The sequence below is a fragment of the Syngnathoides biaculeatus genome, chromosome 1 (genome assembly GCF_019802595.1).
Source record: "Syngnathoides biaculeatus isolate LvHL_M chromosome 1, ASM1980259v1, whole genome shotgun sequence".
Classification (NCBI taxonomy): domain Eukaryota; kingdom Metazoa; phylum Chordata; class Actinopteri; order Syngnathiformes; family Syngnathidae; genus Syngnathoides; species Syngnathoides biaculeatus.
The window spans coordinates 3,086,057-3,105,611 of NC_084640.1; the positions used below are offsets into that span (position 1 = coordinate 3,086,057).

The 19,555-nt window shown below is 38.7% G+C and overlaps 1 protein-coding gene across 16 annotated transcripts in view; it reads right to left on the reverse strand.

Moving 5' to 3' along the window:
* LOC133504638 (protein 4.1-like) overlaps positions 1-19,555 on the reverse strand; it is a 215,013-nt gene that overhangs the window by 4,382 nt on the left and 191,076 nt on the right. For 7 of the 16 annotated variants that reach the window (XM_061827221.1, XM_061827382.1, XM_061827703.1 and 4 more), the window contains 5 exons: positions 14,751-14,879; positions 10,291-10,407; positions 8,981-9,061; positions 8,591-8,732; positions 157-3,460 (listed from right to left, as the gene is read on the reverse strand). In XM_061827221.1, the coding sequence (XP_061683205.1) occupies positions 3,240-3,460; positions 8,591-8,732; positions 8,981-9,061; positions 10,291-10,407; positions 14,751-14,879 (690 nt within the window). In that variant the 3' untranslated portion in view covers positions 157-3,239. Of the gene's footprint in view, positions 1-156; positions 3,461-3,486; positions 5,762-5,908; positions 6,020-8,590; positions 8,733-8,980; positions 9,062-10,290; positions 10,408-10,837; positions 11,002-14,750; positions 14,880-19,555 lie in introns of those variants that run through there. The other 9 variants (XR_009796150.1, XR_009796114.1, XR_009796120.1 and 6 more) reach the window with 9 other exon arrangements.

A 19,555-nucleotide genomic window follows, 5' to 3' on the forward strand; every position in this document is an offset into this window, starting at 1 on the left:
TCCAGACACAGATATTTTTTTGAACGGTTCACCATTCTAAAATACAAAAATGTGTTTTCCTCCCTTCCTGTAATAATGTGATACATTATTCTTTATTTTTTTAAAAATCCAAAATATAATGCAGTTTTTCCAATGTATTTACACACCTAGGGCCTTTATTATGTACAGAATACACAATTGTATATTTTTTTTGCTTCGGGGAATCAAGTAGTTCACAATGAAAAGGATAAAATACATTTTATTCAGTGCATGGTGCTCTTTTAGTACATGTTGTCTTCCTTGTGATACTGTGGGTGTACACTTAACAGAGAACAGAAATTTTGCTTGCTTCCAATAAGTTAGAGCCACAAGAGAGACAAAAGCACACTTAACAATCAACTACCTCTTGAACTGTACAGAATATTGCATCATGTTGCAAAAAAAAAAAAATGACACCAGCCTTACTGAACATGTTAGCAGTAGTAGTTAAAGTGGAGGATGTCTTCATGTTCTTGTAAAAACAAATTATATTTGAATGAATGTAATGTAAAAGTTTAGTGTGTACAATAACCTTATAAACTTTATATGATAATCATGACATCACAATGTATGTCTGTCATATACTGTACAAAAGGATCTCATGGAAAATTCATTTTTTTGGTTTATAACAATAATTCAGCATTTGAATATGCTATTTTCCTTAATCACATGTTAGTATCAAATTCATGAGTACTTTTTAAGTAAAGAACAATCTGCCATAAGTACTTCAGTGTGGACCCTTACCAGCAAAATAAAGAAAATGATGAAAATCAGAGGTCAAACCAGCATCCAAGGCTGGAACATTATTAAAATACCAGTTCTTAAAATTCCAAAAATAGCTGGGAATAATCTGCTGTAGTTACACTTGTGCTGTACATGAAAATATGGCGAAAGAGTACAGGCAAGAGTTGATATTGACTAACTGAGGTAAACCGGCTCACTGTAGTGGAATCAAATTTAATTGAGATTTGTAAGATTTCAAGTCGATAATCTGGATATACAGTTGAATATGTCAAAATCTTTTTGAAAATATGATGTATTTAAAAAAAACACAACTAACTGAACTGAGATCATTTAAAAAATGTGATGCAAAGCGATTAACATTCAGTTTGTAAATGTACATGTATTTAACAATATTATGCCTTTTATTAACCATTTTAGGTCGCAGACATAAAAAATGTTTTTGTGTGTGTACAGTGGAACCTCTCTGACCAAACGCTTCTAAAGCCACAACTTAAATTTTTTGTCAACAAAAAAAGTTGCAGAAAAATGAACTATCATTTTGTGCACCATTCCATGACACGAGACATCATCTCGGAGACGAAATAATGTCAATGATTGATAAGTGTGTTTTTCTGTCATGTAAGTGTAATGGTGACCAAAGAAACATTAAATAAAACTCAATAGGACATGTCAAGGATGCCAAGCACACTATTGTATTGCTCAAGAAACAACAAGTTAACATCATTAATTAAAAAAAAGTCTTGAAGGAGGGTAACAGGTTAACGACAAAACTGAACTCACAGGCACACACATTAAGCTTCTTCAACACTTCTGCCACAGTGCCACGCGTATAGCACATGCCAACACATTCACTTGGCAAGTGAATGATTTTTTTTGTTCAAATGGACTCTACAACACCCACCATATGTACTGTGTACTTATATGAGTGTTATGAATCTTAAAAAGTTGTCTTGAGCAAGCCGACCTCTCATCACTTCAGCGCTCAGACAAGTAAAGGTTTGAAAATAATTGCTCTGGAATAAACCAGCTTCATGTAATGGAGTCCGTATGACTTTGGTGGTTCAATTGCATTATTCATGATTCGTAGAAATTATCAATAGGCTTACAGGGGGTCCTTGGTTTACGACAAATTTGCATTCTTACTGGGAGAACGTAGCATAAATTTGTAATATGTAAATTGGAATGACCTAACCTACCAACCTACCTATGGTTACACCATCCATCCATTCATCCATCCATTTTCTTTGCTGCTTATCCTCATGAGGGTCGCGGGGAGTGCTGGAGCCTATCCCAGCTGTCAATAGGCAGGAGGGGGGGTACACCCTGAACTGGTTGCCAGCCAATTGCAAGGCACATAGAGACAAACAGCCGCGATCACTATCACACCTAGCAGCAATTTAGAGTGTCCAATTAATGTTGCATGTTTTTGGGATGTGGGAGGAAACCGGAGTGCCTGGAGAAAACCCACACAGGCATGGGGAGAACATGCAAACTCCACACAGGCGGTGCCAGGATTGAACCTGGGTCCTCAGAACAATCCTTTACCAGCGGAGCCACCGTGCCGCCCTGGTTACACCATCGTAAAGTTAAAATCATTCTTACACCGCTGTGCAAACTGGTTCACAGCACATTGTTTGTAACCTTGAACCTTTGTATACTGCAACAACAATGAACCAATGACCCATTTACTGGTTTAATCGGCCTCAATGCAAATGATTCAAGTGATGGCACAAAGAGCTTTTGTACTTCAAAAAGTAACATTCAATTAATTATCCCTTAATCCCAAGCAAAGCAAACAGATAATCTTAACTCTTGTGCTCTCTTCTTTCTTGAGACTACGACAACTCCCTTATATCAAAATTGCAGAAAAAAATGACCATCGTTGCAAGTGGCAAACTGTTCATAGAAAATAATGAAGCTGCATATGTGTGCTGAGAGGACCTAAAGCACAAAAACAACAAAAAGAAGACAGCGCAGAGAATAAATACATTTAAAGGTCTCCACTATTGCAAGTATGAAACAATAAACAAAGATAGGGTAAGAACTGATTAAATGATTCCTTTTTTTTCAGATTGATTGAAAAAAACATTTCTTCACATTAAAAGGGAGGGGGCAACTACGTGAAAAATACACTGTACAAGAAATTAAAGCAAATGGGAAGAGAACCTTGAGTCTTGATGAGTACTATCCCAAGAAAATTACCCACATTCACTGTGTTGATGCTGTTTGAATCCCTTTGTTAGGAAAAAAAGACACCTGACTGGAGTGATCCACATTATTCGTAACCAATTCTGCTTGTAAGAAAAGCTATACAAAAATACATTTCAGTAATCTCAAAGATTAAAAGACCAAATGCCCATTTGAAATTTTTTCTTCAAATCTCCAAATTGGAGAGGTATCATTCAACTGTTGTATCTTTTGTCTTTCCTTAAAAAACGGTTTTCTTTTTAAATTGTCCCTCGGTCGGTGTTTTGGCATTAAGTAGAACAGGAGAGGGAACTGTGAGGTTTCTTGGGAATCTTTTTTTCTGCGACTCTACGGTGACACAACTTCCCAATCACAGATCTTAAAGTTCGTAGTTCCATGAAGAAGTTGGTCCTTCTAATGTAATCTTGATGTTTCATGTCCAAGGCAGTGCTGTTGGGTGAGGCTCTGAGGTAAAAAGGGTGTGATATGGGTGGGAGAGGCATGTCGGCATCTGAGAGGATCAAATTGTCACATGAAGGGAAATGGATGGGAAATAAGGAGGAGTAGAAAAAAAAGAGAGAATCAGTGTTTCAACAGCAACGAAATCCATTCATTTTCTTTATTGCTCGTCCTTTTTAAGGTCATGGAAAAATGGTGCCTATCATAGACTTTGGCCAAGAGCAGGCGTACACTATGCAAGTCAATTGTCAGTAATGTAGCAGCACCAACAACAACGGCAACAACACTTCACACCCACAGTCACACCTGTTGGCTAATGTGCACAGTTAGGAGGTAATGCCCACCCATGTATAATACACCCCCCCAAAGATTACCTCAAAATTCGGGAAAATCCTTCTACCTATGCATAATGCGTTTTAACAATGAATGACCCATATCATCAAAACATGCATTTCTTTAATAAATGAGAAAATACATGTTTTATTACCCAGGCATAATTTGGAAGATGTATACAATTCTTTAAAGAAAACATGAAGAGCCAGGCGAAACACGCTTAGTTTTATTTTAATGGGATTCAAATTCAACTCTCAAGCATTTCAGAAAAGCATTTTATCATCCAACAAAATATATCCACAAAGAAATTAATGATGGTCTTTCACCAGTGATACTTCATCCATTTTCTGTATGGCTTACCCTCACCAGGGTTACGGGCGTGCTGGAGCCTATTTTCAAGCGAGAGGCTGGGTACACCCTGTATTGGTCAGCCAATTGCAGGACACATAGAAGCCAATAAGCATTTGCACTCACATTCACACCTGTGGCAATTTAGTCTTCACTTAATTTATCATGCATGTTTTGGGGATGTGGAAAGAAACCGCAGTACTTGGATAAAACTCACATGGGAGAACATGCAAACTCACAGGCGGACACGGGATATGTTTGCAATCTTATTAGCACACCTGTACATATATGCAGTCCTATGTACCCCTGTCATATTGGAATGAAAGTGTAAACTACACTTTTTTCATAACCTCTAGATGGCAGCATATATGTATAATTTTTTCTTGTCCATTTCACCCTATACAGTAACTATGTATAATGCACGCTAGAGAGGTTTTAAATTTTTTGTGGGGAAAATGTGTATTATACACGAAATAATTAATTACACTAAAGACACATAATCAAAGGTAATTTGAGCAAATTTGTGTTTTCAGGAATGTGTATGAAACTGGTAGCCCTTCAAATTAATCATTAATAATTAATGAATTATTCAAATTATTTGTCAGATGCTGATGGCTTTGACCTCCTCAAAGAAAGAAACTCCTACCCCGTGGCCCCGCTAAAGAACAAAGTGGGAGGTAGGACTCTGTTTACACAGCAGCAGAGTCAGTCAGCTAAACAGTTCCAGACTCCCAGACTGGACCCTTGAACGTCATATAAACAGGGCTACAATTAAAACCACATGGGCAGTATTATTTGACATACGTCATTCCGAGGGGCTTTATTTCATGTTGGAGTACACTTCACATACTACTGTGACAAAAAACAGCCATAGAACAAACTCAATGCATTCAGAGGAGAAAAAGTCATTTTCCATGTTTATCACCATCACTAATTAACGTTCGTTCCCCATTCTTCTCAGACTCTTTGTAATCAGAGAGGGTGCTCATCGAGATTCGCTTTTATTGTTACTACGTTGGCTCATTAGTAGTTCATTTCGTGTTCGAGTATTTGAGTGAAATGTGTTCAGTGTGTCTCTGCTAGAGCAAATCCGTCTGTGCATTTTCATTTTTGCAAATGGGGAGAAACTGTGCAGCCCCATCTAAACACTAGATGCAATTAGAAAATCTAAGAGTAAAGGACAGTCAAGTTCAATGTGTGTACTTTTTTGAGCAGACTAACACGGGTTATATGTTATTGACCGAGTTCTAATACAAAGTGAACGCAGCAAACTCTGTGGCTCTGCTCTTAATTGAAGAATTAAGCTCTGGTTCCAGACTCATTAAGCTACTGTACGGCATCTTAATGTCTTACGAATGTGAGAATCACATTTTGAACTCAATTTCCAGACATATTGGAAGGTACCTTTTTGAAGGAGGCATTTAAGGCAAGTTAAAAGTGGAGCTAGTGTGCCTCATATTGGTTGATTCAAATCAAGTGTCCTTTTATTTTTAGGTCATATCAATATTAAGATGCTGATAACCGTGGTATTGACACCCCATGATTCCTTGTCATCACAATTTGAAAGATGAACCTTTTGATTTATTTGTTTTTCAATACACAGATTGCAGGCTAGTTTGTCTGAAAAAGTAAAGCAATTTCTTGAAGCTTGAATTCCAGTTTCATGCAAAACCTAAATGTGAGGGAAATAAAAGCGCTGTTAAAAAACAATTTAAAGAGGTTTGTGGGATGTGTTTCGCTTTGCAGAGTTCACTGGCCTATTAAGTTAAATCAGTTTTATGTACAAACATATACAGTGACTATTCCAAATCGAAGTTACCTCAAGGTGCTTTGTAGATGCAATCCTCAGAGATGGGAGTAAGTCACACGGGTCTAGTCACAAACAAAGTCTCAAGTCATAACCTTCAAGTCTCTAGCTAGTCCCAAGTCACTGTGGGGGAGAAAATAAATCAAACAAGCAAGTCAAGCCAGGCCAGTTGGACAGGAAACACAATGTTAATTTCCATAACCCGCCCATACATCAACACTCAGTATTCACACTACATAAATGTTAAATTAACAGCTGATTGATTTAATTTATTGTAGAACATTTTTTTAAAAGTTGTATTCCAAGATAAAGGATTTGCGTCATGAGTAAAGATGGACATCCCTCCTAGCCAATGGGATGCCAGGAAGATGCTCCGGGGATAGCCAATGGGAGAGCAGCTCTATCGCGCCACACAAACTAAGATACAGGATGTTTACGTTGAGTGGAATTTGGGTAGTGCAGCGCCCATTTTTTCCTTTCGTGTCCTGAATTTCCTTCGTAACTAGAGACAATGTTTTTCTAAGGAGGCGTTTCGTAACCTGAATGTTTTGTTACTAGAGACATTCATCAGTAGAGGTACCACTGTAGTTCAAGTCAATATCAAGTCAGGTCTCTTGGCTTCCAAGTCAAAGTCAAGTCAAGTCTTTTTGTGGTATTTGGCAAACAAGTCATAAAAGTGACAACTTCAGTCAACTCGAGTCAAGGCATTTATCTTGAGTCCCCCTCATCTCTGAGATTTACATCTGGATCTGACACAAAACTCAAGATATTTTCAATAGGTTTGCTCACCTAAAATGTGGTAACTTATAATTTGTGTGTCAGATGTACATGGGTCATTTTGATATGATATTTGATTAAAAACATGAAAGGCATTCCCATCTGAATTTCATGATGAACATCAATTAATTTTACAGATGGGTATTTGAATTGTTGGCAGTTGTTAATATTCAAAATATAACAATTTTAAGGAACAAAATATTCCAAACAGATATTTTTCACACAAAACGTCTTTATTGTTATGTGCCAAAAAGGAAATATCATGTTTCTTGAAGATGCTTGGCTACATGGGATTTTTCTCCCATTGGTTAAACTATGCCTTCTAGACATCTTAGCATTGCTTGGTTTGGTTCCTTTAAAATCATGATTTGAATTGCAAGGATCCAATTTGCATTCTCACCCAAGCAGACAGCAAAATTATTTATGAGGTGTCTGACTTTGTAGTACTGTCAGAACAATTGCGTGTCTTTACCGGAATTATGAAAGTCTGGCGACAAGAGTGGAATGAGTGGTTTTCATCATTTATTGCCCGAACACGGTTGCAATAAAGTTGTTTGTCTCTACGGTTATGCACCTTTGTGTTAACCAATATGCAAGAAGACGATTTCAGTGGGCCACGACCACTTGCTCTCTCAATGGGTTCTTTTCGCAAAGCTGTGGCATAATTTAAATCAGAATCACTATGACAGTTGCATAATGCTATAAAATTTCAGTTCACTGCTGGGTCTTTTTTTCATTATTATTGGGCGAGGCTCCTCCAATCCCGTGGCCATTGTGAGGATAAGAACCATGGAAAATGCATGGATGACGGAATAAAGATGTTTGTCATACAAGTTGAAGAACTCTTGTTCAGATTACAGATTATTGCATTGGACTGCCATGAACTGAGTTTATAGTACACTGCAAATGTCTTGATTGTCTTTGTGGCCTAAAATAACTAATTAAAGCTAAATTAACAAATTAACTTAAAAGTAGGTGGCACGGTGACCCAGCTGGAAAGTGTTGGCCTCAAAGTTCTGAGATCCTGGGTTCGACCCCCGCTTGTGCGGAGTTTTCATGTTCTTCCTGTGCCTGTTTGGGTTTTCTCCGGGCACTGCGGTTTCCTTCCACATCCCCAAAAACATGCAACATTAATTGGACACTCTAAATTGCCACTAAGTGTGATTGTGAGTGAGGCTGTTTGTCTCAATGCACCCTGTGATTGTCTGGCAAATGTCATGCTTCTGGCATCCTCCCCAGGCTGGGTGTGGTCAGCCAATTAGTCGGCACACACCTGCACCCTGGTTTGGGCTGAATACACCTGGTACTTATAGGACACGGGGGACAACTAGTTGGCCGCCAGATCGTTGAGCTTCATGTCCCGTTCCAGCACTCCCATATCCCTGATCGACAACCTGTGTGTACCGCCGACCTTCTCCTGTTCTCTGACTCACCCCGTAAGCCTGACTCCCTCGATACTTCTGCCTGCTTTGAACGTTCTCCTGTATACCTGACCTGCCGTGTACCGACCCTCGCCTGTCCCTGGACCACCCAATCATGCATTTGGGTCAGCCCTCGAGCCTCGTTGTGACAGCAACCAGTTCAGGGTGTACCCTTATAGGCTGCAGCACTTCCGCGACCCTCGTGAGGATGGATGTAACTTAAAAGGATGGCGGAAATTTGACAATGATAAAAAAAAATTCAGAATCGATGATCTCTGGTATCGTGTTTCTGTTTTTTTTTTAAATTCAATTCCAATCATTCAAGTCTTCAACAGTAAATGAAGGAATTTGCCTCAGTTTTCCAGTACTTTTGGAAGAGAGTTTATATCGCGCTCGTGACTCATTTTGTGTGCTGATTTATACTTGAATGTGATTCAGCACGAGATGCGGCAAATGGAAGGTAAGGGGGATGTAGAGATGTAGAGTGGGCACAAACCTTCCAAAGGATGAGCTTGTCTACTCGGGGGAAATTTCGGTTTCCTGGTGAACGACCACTTTGGTGACAGACATATCTGGGTGTTGTTCTTTTGCTTCTTTAATAGCCTGAGCCAAAGCCTAAACAAATGAAGCACAACAACCTGGGCAGGTTTATTCACTTGAGCAAGATGAATGGCTTTAATTAAACCATCACGTGGAACAGATTTACTTGATACATGGGTGCAATTGCTATATGTGGGGAATTAAACTTGCAAATTATGGGAAATATATCATCTAATAGAAGCAAATATCATGGAAAAGGATAAATCAAGTTGTGGTGAGATCTCATTGCCAGCTTGAAGAAACTATTGCAACTATATTTTAGTATTGTAAAGCAACAAAAGCTTACCTTGTCGTGATCAATTTCAGTATCTCCAGTTATAACGATCCTCTTCTCAATGCGGGTTTCGGAGATTCCTCCTTTCACTGTCTACAACACACATAACAAGGCTGAAACCAAATATTTATCAAAAAAAATAAATAAATCACCCAAAATTTGATCAGGAGTCCACAATTTAATGACAGGAATTAAATGCGGGACAACACAGCTCTGTATCAGTCTATCTGTTTCACTGCTAACTAGCAACTTTAGCTATGTAAGAAGCTATCATGTTATCAAATTTTGAAATATTTCTTTTTCTTTTTTTTTAATTTACTTCACCTACACTTATTAAGCTGCTGAGTATTTAGGTTCAAACAACTTTTGCGCTATATTGTATATCATTTGAATCCATCTGTTGTTCTGGCATTTTTTTTAAGACCATCACTGTGTTAAAGTTGAATACTTGAGAATCCTGTAGTTGTTTTAGTGACTCTATTTAATTACTTTCGTATGGGTTACTAAAACTGCTATTACAGTTTCTTATACCTATAAATTCAAGTGAAACTAATTGGCTAGTATTTAATTAATTTATGCATGAATAGACCATGGTACATAAAGTATGAATGCTCCAGAATGATGCAAAATTTGGAGTTAAGAAAAAAAATTTGGGTGAGAAAAAAAATATCCCCACATTTCCTTAGAGGTTTGCTTTCATCTTTTAGAGACAAAAAACATCTGTGGGGCATTATTGTGAATAATTTAACCGGCATACAAGACAAAAAGGCATGTCCTCGTACTTTTGTTTGGCCTTAGTGAGTGTTTCAATGCCACTGTAGTTGAGAACGATTGCTGCACTGTTACTTCGTTTGGTCCAATTGCTGCTAGCTTGAAAGGACTCTCTGCCAACATTTGGAGGAGCCTTTTTTTTCAACAAAGCACTGTGAGTTGAATTGTCTGTGATTTATGTCACAGATATGACCTACAATAGGCTAGATAGTGGTTGATCTCAGAAAGACTATTTAAAGAGCATCATTATTCCAAATGCCAGGTCAACTGGTTTATGTCCTTTCGGCCGGGAGAGCTTTGTTGTTGTTCCCACTAATCAAGAACAAAAGCAGGAATAGACAAAGAGAAAGATAACAGATTATAGCATTAAAACATGTTGAGCATTCATGCTATTTACTGTAAGGGATGTATCATGTTATAAATAATTCATGACAAGCTACTACTTGTGAACTGTAAATCTGAAACTACAAGATCATTTACTGGATTTGGATGCAGCTGCAATGCATGCAAGTCAATGACTGTATTGATGTGTACTGGTCGGTGAGGCAGACCTTCGTGATCTGGGTAGTGGTAGTGGTGCTGATGGTCTCGGATGTGATGGTCTGGGCACTTAGCAGCACTCCTGAGTCCCGTTCAGCCAAAGCGTCCACCGGCTGTGGGAGAGACACCTTTTCACTGTTAGACCTCAAATAGTCATTTGTTTTCTGAGTGCTTAGTACTCCAAGGAACTCACGCTCAGCTAAAAATCAATTTGTGCAAAATGAAACATCCTTGATGGAGTAAGTAAGTAGAGATGAAACAACTACGCATATTTTACTCCCGTCATGTGGAAGATAATATCGTATGAAATATAACATGTGTTGGAGGACGCTCTTTTTCCTCCGCGTGTTCATTTAATTTTGGGTAGTGAGAATGTTGGTTATCCAAATAAAGGCTGGAGACGATGAACAGTTTCTTCGAAGAATTTACTTACAGAATATTCCGGGCACTTATGAGTTACAGACAATGGCTGGAGAGAGCAGATCACAAGTGCGACGGTACAGAGAAAGCACACATCCTTTATCTTGTCAGAAGGGCGGACCATAAGCGGTATCAAACCTGTGGCAGGACATCGGGGCTTTCCACTTAGACAAAGGGTTTCTGTCTCAACTGGTTGAAGCTGGCAATGGATTATTACAAAGTGTCCAGTATGTAGTTCATCAAGGTTAGCCTACGTGCAGAGATGTGCTCAAGGACACATCTGGCTACAGAGCAGAGCCCCACTGAGGACATCAGAAAATTATGGAGTCATAACTAAATATGGGCATAAAACATACTTCACATGCTCACACCTATCTTATTTACCAGTTCAAACATTGGGTGAATGTGAAATTAGACATTAATTAAAACTTTGGACTTTAAAGTACCATCATTTTTCATGAATAATACACACTCAAGTATAAATTGCACCCCCAAAATTGACACTTCAAGATTTTCTATTACACAGCAGAATTTATTGTTCATCAATCACAGCAAGTTGTCATGGTCTTGAAAAAAGGAAAAAAGCAGCAAAGCATCCGCACACCATCACACTGCTACCACCATGCTTCACTGTTTGCGTAAGGTTCTTTAAATCAAATGATGTGCCATTTTTATGCCAAATGTAATGGGCTCCACACCTTCCAAAAATTTATTTTTTGAGTCGAATGAATTTTTTCTCCAAAAATCTTGAGGATTATCAAGATTTTTTTGGGCAAATGTAAGAAGAGCCTTTGTGTTCTTTGGTGACAGCCGGGGTTTTTGTCTCAGAACTCCCCAATGGATGCCATTTTTGGCCAGTGTCTTTCTTATAGTACAGGGTTGCCCAGACTATTACCTCGAGATCTACTTTTCGACCAGCCAGACTCTCGCGAGCTACCGACATGCTGTTTGTGGGATGATGATGCTCTCAAACGGTTTTAAGGTTAATGTTATATTGCCTCCTATATTTAAAATACAGAATTAGCTTTGCATTGGATTTTTTTTTCTTTGCGTGCAACGCACAATATCTGCAAAGTGACTGCGCCAGCAGTGCACAATTGTGCATGCATCGAGTTTAGAGGGAACATTGGCTGAATATTGTTTTTTTTTTTTTTTTTTGGCACGCTGTCCTGCGATCGACCAAGACTGCCTTACCCCGATCAACGTATTGTGCGCCTCTCTTATAGTATAATCATGAACTCTGACTTTAACTGAGGCCAACGAGGCCTGCAGGTCTCTAGATGTTGTTTGAGGTTCTTTTGATACCTCCTGGATAAGTCGTTGTCGCACTCTTGAAGTAATTTCAATTGGTCCTGGGAAGGTTTGCCACTGTTCCTGGATGTCTGAGACTGGTTCACTGGAGCCCCAAAGCCTTGGGAATTGCTTTGTAACTTTTTCCAGACATACCTTTCCCAGATTTGTGGTTAGTCAAAGTGACTTTGTGATTTAATGAGGAGGTCAATTACTTTTTCACACAGGATCAGAAAGGTTTGGACTTTTTTGTGCCTTAATAAATTGAATTCTCCTGCCATAGCATCCTCCTGGCATCACATTGGATAGGAGGGATGTCATTCTTTAGCCATGACATACATCCCGTCTCTTGGTATGTGTGGCGCAATAGAGCAGCTGCACCAACTGGCTAGCACGTAGCATCTTCCTGGCATCACATCCCTCTATTGACTAGGTGCAATGTCAATCTTTTTTTTTTTTTGGGGGGGGGGACGTCAGTCTTTACCTGTGAAGAAGTTCCTGTATAGTCGTCATTGTAATATGTATGCGCACACTCGTACTGTACAACTTCTTCGCGGATTTATTCATCTTTTTCACCATAGGCCCGAAGAAATTGATGGCCAGTGCCAGTGAGGAGAAGAGAGTTGTTTCATCCATCAAAACAAAACAAGAAATTGTTGAGAAATATGAAAAAGACATGCGTGCATATTGGTTCATGATGCTGCTCCACAGGATTTTGAAAGGTTTGAAGTGGAGGTTGAACCTGAAGTTGAGAAAATTGTTTCATTGGGAAAGGCTGAGGACATTGACGAGTTGGTTCAGGAGCACCACGAGGATTTGTAGACGGAGAAGCGAAAGGAGCTGGAGGCGATGCAACACACGGCAACACAATCGCAGTTTGGGGCGTAGAGGAGAAGGAAGACGTTATTCCGTCAGTCAGAATAAAAAACATGTTGATGAAATTCCATGACATTTCTGAATTTATTCAAAGGAATCATCTGGAAAATGTATTAACTAGTCGGGCTATCACTCACTTAGATGACATTTGCCTTGCACATTACCGGAAGACTATTAAAGGTCTAATCCAGAGGACCTATATTTTATTTATTTATCACACAAACGTGGCTAATTTTTCATAAAAAAAGATTTGAAAAATTGTGAACACAACAGAAATTAAATAAATTAGCGCCAAAGTGCACATTTTCTTTGTAATCTGAATGCCTCCAATGTCTGTTTCCAACCGAGACTCTGTTGAAGCTGCTGCCGTGTGACGTCACGCCAAGACAACCCCATCAAACAGAATGGCTTCCTACTGTATATAGTCAATCATACACGCTGCAAGTGAGATCTAGAGGAGATAGACAGCAGCAATGAAGAAGTTTTTATGGAATGCTCTGTGGAAGAGATAGGAATTGAAGTGGAGGAATTTTCTTATTCTTCCAGTGTTCGAAAAACATCACATGGAGGTGTAATTCAACCATACAATATATGTTGGAACCTGAGTTGATGAATGCAACACAAGGACAGGATTCGGCGAGACCTGACCAAGTTGACGTGGAACTTCGCACCCAAAATACAGAATAGTAGGTGCCTCAAGAAATCTACGTACACCTTGTTGACAAAATAATCTAATTCAAACACATTTAAACGTCTGATGCTGCTTGCACACAAGAGTGAGTCGCTTGTTGTTGTTGTTTTACTAGCAAATTGAGTCAGCGTAAAACAAAAATCCAAACCTTCGGTATCGTTCTGCATTTAAAGATTTAGCCCGTATCTTAAATAATGCACCTAACACTTGAGAGAACACACTGCCGTAGTCGAATTTCAGGAAAACCTCAGCGTCAACAGTGCAGTAATTTTATATAGTGCCCTCCTAAACATCACATGGATACAGATATTAGGTGACATATTCATCTGTCTTGGTATTGCACTTAAATTTAAAACGAGGTAGATACCCGTCAATACGAAACAATGGAACACGCACATACTTACTAGCTATCGAAGTCAAGTGAACGCATTATTAGCATTCATGTAAACTGACACCGTCAGCGTTTGACGCAGAACAGGTGTATGAAACATACTTCCTCATTATCGTTGCTAGCTTTTTCATTTTCTGGCCAAATGTTGTCTTGCCGTGACGTCACATGACGGAACTTGTCAAATCTAAATGACATTTCGAACAAAATCTTGCGACTGACTTTGATGCTAATTTATTTTATTTTTATTGATCATATTTATTTATTTCTGTTGTGGTGAGAATTTTAAAAAATATATTTAAATGAAATTTTAGCTATATTTGTATGACAGAAAAATAAAATAAATTTCCTCTGGATTAGACCTTTAAAAGCTGCCAAAGGCAAACATCCTTGGATTGGTAGTTCACAAAACATTGAAAATTAATGCTAATGTTTGAATTCATAGTTTGTGGAATTTATTAATTTTAGTGGAATTATGTTGTGTGAATCCCTCCTCCTCCTCTATCCCCAACGATGCCTTTTTGCTTGTCACGCACCCCTCTCTTCGCATCGTTGCTCAACGCCAAAGGTAAATGAATATCCTTTTTATATTTATTTTGAGTATGTATACATTGAATGCTTATTTTTGGCGATTTGTTGGGATCGGGGGGGACTTTGAACAGATTAGGCTATTTCCATGTAAAATGCGTTTCTACTTATGAAAGTTTCACATTACAAACAACTTCCAGAACGAAATAATTTAATAAGTAGAGGTACCACTGTATTAATAAAATGTTTTAAATCTCCAGGCTCAGAAAATAACTTACCTGGGCTGACTCGTATGTAATTGTCTTCGTCTCAGTGTGAACCAAGGGGATGTCCTTGTAGGCTATAGTTCCTCGTAGAGAGTTGGTGATGTCTGATATGGTGATTTTTTGCGTCTTCAACACCGGAGACTGCAAAGAGCAAACACAGTTAGAGACAAACTCTGAGAAAGCGGACAGAAAACATTACAAATTTGAACACTTACAGATTCGCAGCCATAAAAAGTGCTTTAATAGTCATGAAACTCTTGTGAGGCCTACTCTAAGAACTGTAAAACAAACATTTCATGATCATGAGTCGTAAACAATATAATAGTATGGATCACTTTTTAAACCTTGGAGGGAGAAAGAATGAGTGATTTAAAAAAAAATTCTCTTTCATTCATTAGAACGCAACTCAAGAAAAACAGTTAAATCAAAATGAATGACATTCAATCCCGCATGATTATTCCAAGTGGAAGCCAATAAAGGTCAAAATGCAAAGAACTTTAAGATGCAAAAAAAAAGCACAGTATTTTTTTCCCTTCAGACATAATATAATTTTAACTTATCAACATACAGAAAGTCAGTGAAAACATTGCAGGTAAACAACTTGACGAGATATCCAAAATCATATGTTTCAGTCTCTAGAAGTCTTTGTGCAGCACGTGCCATCATTTGGTTATTGTCTTTATGGGAACAATACAGCCGATTCAGATGAAACATTTGTCCCTATTTTGATTCATGGTGGAAAACATCGACAATTGTTCCACCATCGTGCTTGCTTTTTTCTTCTCTTCAAGCCTTCTAATGTTTGATCGTTGTCTTTAATGAGCATGCAAAGAGCATCCTTAGTTCCCTAATTAATGTATTAACTACTGTTACTGCATACATACTGCATGTACATTACAGCCCTGTAATGTAGATAAGCTGCCTGGTCGCAATTGCATAGAGGTGGGCAATTGGGAGATATTCAGCGTCAGCAGCACAGTAAAAAACCCCGAAAGTGATCGGCAACAGAAGCGAGGCATTGCATGCATAATGAGGCCTCGAAATGACTGTGAGTAATAACACCTGTCAGTTCAGTCAATACCACAATATACATTTGCTCAGGGGCCAGCCAGCTCAGTGATCGCGTTTTGAAAGATCACGACTTAAAGACTAAAAACAGAGCACATCCAGACCTTAAAATAATGAGGCGTATCATTTCTTGGGAAAAATGCATGCAACACACTGCTGGAAAGTGGAAGGGTGCTTTTAATGCCGTACAAAATGATGCATATAATTGTTTGTGAATTCAGGGCACTGACCTCAATGGGTTAGTGTAACATTGGAAAACAATGGCTAGTTTTGCTCAGAGCTAGGGATGGGCATAATCGATGACTTTACTCATTTTTGATTGTTCACCATTTTGCACATCATGTGATGATTGTGACACCATTTGTATCAAATGTGTTTATGCATTCCCTTCCTTTGTCTTAAAGAAATGCAAGCTTATCAGATTTCTATACATGGGCGCAACCATAAATGATCAAATGCCAGGTTTGCCAACAAAAAAGATAAATATCATTATAAAGCCTTTTCCACCATTAAGGGGAGGGTTTGTAGTTTTCCAAGAAGAAAAATAAACACTTATTTGTGATGTTAAAACGTACTTCTTTTGAAAAGTCTGAGCTCTCTGGGCCCATCTAGTGTCTCTAGTTGTATTTTAATTTTCATTTTACAACTGGGCATGGCGGTACAAGAATAGCCAATGAACATAGTGACAGGAGGCATGACCGACATGTCACATCTGGCACATCGAGCCTCGCAAGGATGTACCACAGCCTCTCACGAAGAAGACGGTTAATATTTCTTGACTGCATTATTTAACTCTGGCTCACAACATAAGTTCCAAAGAAAAAAGGAATTAAGTCCCTTGCTACTTCAAATCAGTGGAGAAGAAATATAATGGTGGTCTTTGTCTGAATCCTGGACGGTACCACGGCGGAGTGTGGATAACCACCGTGTACATCACATCTCCATTCTCGCCAGGTATTGGAAGGTAAATTGTTCAAATCTGTTATAGTTGTAATTGATTTTCTATGCCCAAAAAATACATAAATCAGTGTAACGACCCCAAGATGCACTCTGAGGCAGCCAGGCGGACACAACAAACAGGGTCTTTTCCTAGTTCTTTTTTGTTGTCCCAAATTTATTGAGGCGGGGGGCCTTTCTTTGTGCAGTTATGTGTGGCGGTGGCATGGAAATGAGGTTACATTCAAATTCAAATTGCTAAGAGTTTGGAAAATGCATAATAATCCCTTTAACAGCCCCAAACCTGGTATTGAAACAAGGGATTGTAGACGTCCACGTCCACTGTGTGTACAGACACACAGCAATACACACGGACATGGTACATACAGGTTGAATGAGGTGAAATTCTCCAAACAGATAAATTGGTGCTTCAATATTTCGACCTAGCTTTCCTCCCCATACGTCTTCTGAGAATGTGATTTTAGCCATTCAACCAAATGTCACTCAATTGATTAACATGCCATTGAATGCCCATCACTAGTTTAGCAAAACATTTATCATACCTTTTTCAAATGAGAACTTTCTCCGGACAATACAAATATAAAAAATATACAAACAATATAAACTTCCAACAAAATATGACTTTATCTGTTCAATAAATGCAGTTCTGCATACCTCTACCATTTAATTTGCATGTACTTACTTGCATGTATTTACCGGAACATTTTTTTTTAAAAATCAAATTACAATAGTGTCAAAATTGACACCAAGAACGTTCATAGGGTTCCAAATACATTCTGTAAATAATAAAATCCCTAGGTTTCAATTTAAGGTTGAACAATTTCATCATAGCACAAGTAGCTGTGCAACAGATGTTGCAACAGATGTTGCACACTTTTCCACCATAGAATTTTCACATTCAAATTCTATACACAAGGGGAAGATACAGCTTCATTCATTCAGCTTTATCTGCCAACCCCTACATATTTTAAATCCTTCACCAACCCGCAAAAAAAAAATAAAAAATTGATAAACTGAAAATATCAAATGGCGGAAAAAATAGCTGTACCCAAGTCCAAGAAAAATAGGAACACATTCTGCTGGAAATGGAAATTGTATTGGGCCACTCATCTTAGATTGCTTCTGTCTGATTGTCACTTACACAATTACACATCAGGCTGTACTGTAAGAAGCCTGCCTTTGGCAAAGTTGGTGAACCAATGGGTTGTTTGAAAGAGGACATAGAATTGGAGCCAAATACTATCATGGAACGTACTATTGGAAAAAATCAGTTTGTGTCTTTTTGAGCGATGAATGTCATTTCTCTGTTTGGCAGCCTGATGGATGAGTTCAGGGTTGTTGAATGCCAAGAGAACATTACCTGCCCGTCTGCATTGTGACAACTTTAAAGTGCCCCCCTGGAGGAGGAATAATGGTCTGGACTCTGCCACGGCCTCTTATTCCTTAATAAATGTTCAGCAAATTATTTTGTGGGAACAATTTGGGTAAGGCCGTATTTGTTTCCAACAAGACTATACCCCAGAAAGGTCCATCAAGACATGTTTGGATGAGTTTATAGCAGAAGAACGTAAAGAGCCCTTTCTTCACCCCCATCAAACAACTTTGGCAGTGAGGCCATCCAAAGTCATCTTCCATTCTTTTGGATGGATGGGAAAAAGTTCCACTCCAAAATCTTTTATTCTGATCCATAGCAGATGTCAGTGTGTGTTTTCTCTCTTGGGCCCAATACTTTTATCCATATTGTATGAATGAGTGGACTTGATCATTCAACGAGAGCATATATTCAATGAACAATGAATGAATAATACATACTACAACCATGACACAGGGGTGTCAAACTCTTTTTTTTTTTTGTAAGGAATGTTGAACTTGTGATTCCCCTCAGAGGGCCATCATGACTGTGAAAGCATATAAATGGTTCATTGCCTCGTATGATTTATATATTATTTATTAAATATGACTCTCGATACTAAGGAAATGTATGTAAACTTTTAACCTTGAAGAAACTAATGTAAAATTGTCCAAGAAATTCTCTCTCTCATTCTTGTGGCATTTAACACAATTAAATAATGGACTCTAGCTTTACAAGGCAGTCTTAAGCAATAAGTAAATTTACTGGAGCTGATAAATCTGTTGAACTAAAAATGTACAATGGATTTCTACTAATTATGTAAATTGCAGCTAACAGGAATGAAGAGTGTAAGTGCTTCACAGTTCAGCTCATGTTTTAAAATTTGATGTGGGTGTGCTGGCAGGAGGAAAAATAGATAGGTGCAAAGAGATGAGAGAGAAACTAGATCAGGGCATGGTTGTAGATCAAAATAAAAGGGTGCCTTTTGTTTTGCACACAAACAAAAATCTCTGCAGACCTAGCGGAATGACTGAGATAGAGTGATGAAAACAGCATTTCAATGCAGAGGCCTTTAGACCACCGAGGGCGTAATCTAGTTTGACATTTCTTTAAGCTTATCATCCATTTGTGCTTCAAAGAAACACTAACCACAGTACGGTCAGAGCCATCGCGAGAAGACCTGACAGGAAGAAGGACATGTGAGAGTGCCTATAGTGTGTGTGGAGCCTGGATGGGCTGACCTCACCAGAACTGTCCAAGCGCCTCCCCTCATCCGGTACCCTGATAGCCACCTCTAAATTGTGGCCACAGGCTTGTTCTTTCTCCTCCTCCTCTTCCTCCTCTCCTTCATCTACCCAATGTACCTCACTGTACTCGTCGTCCGGCAGAAGACCACTTCTGAACAACGACGACTCCCCTGGCGTTGGGGACAAACTACATG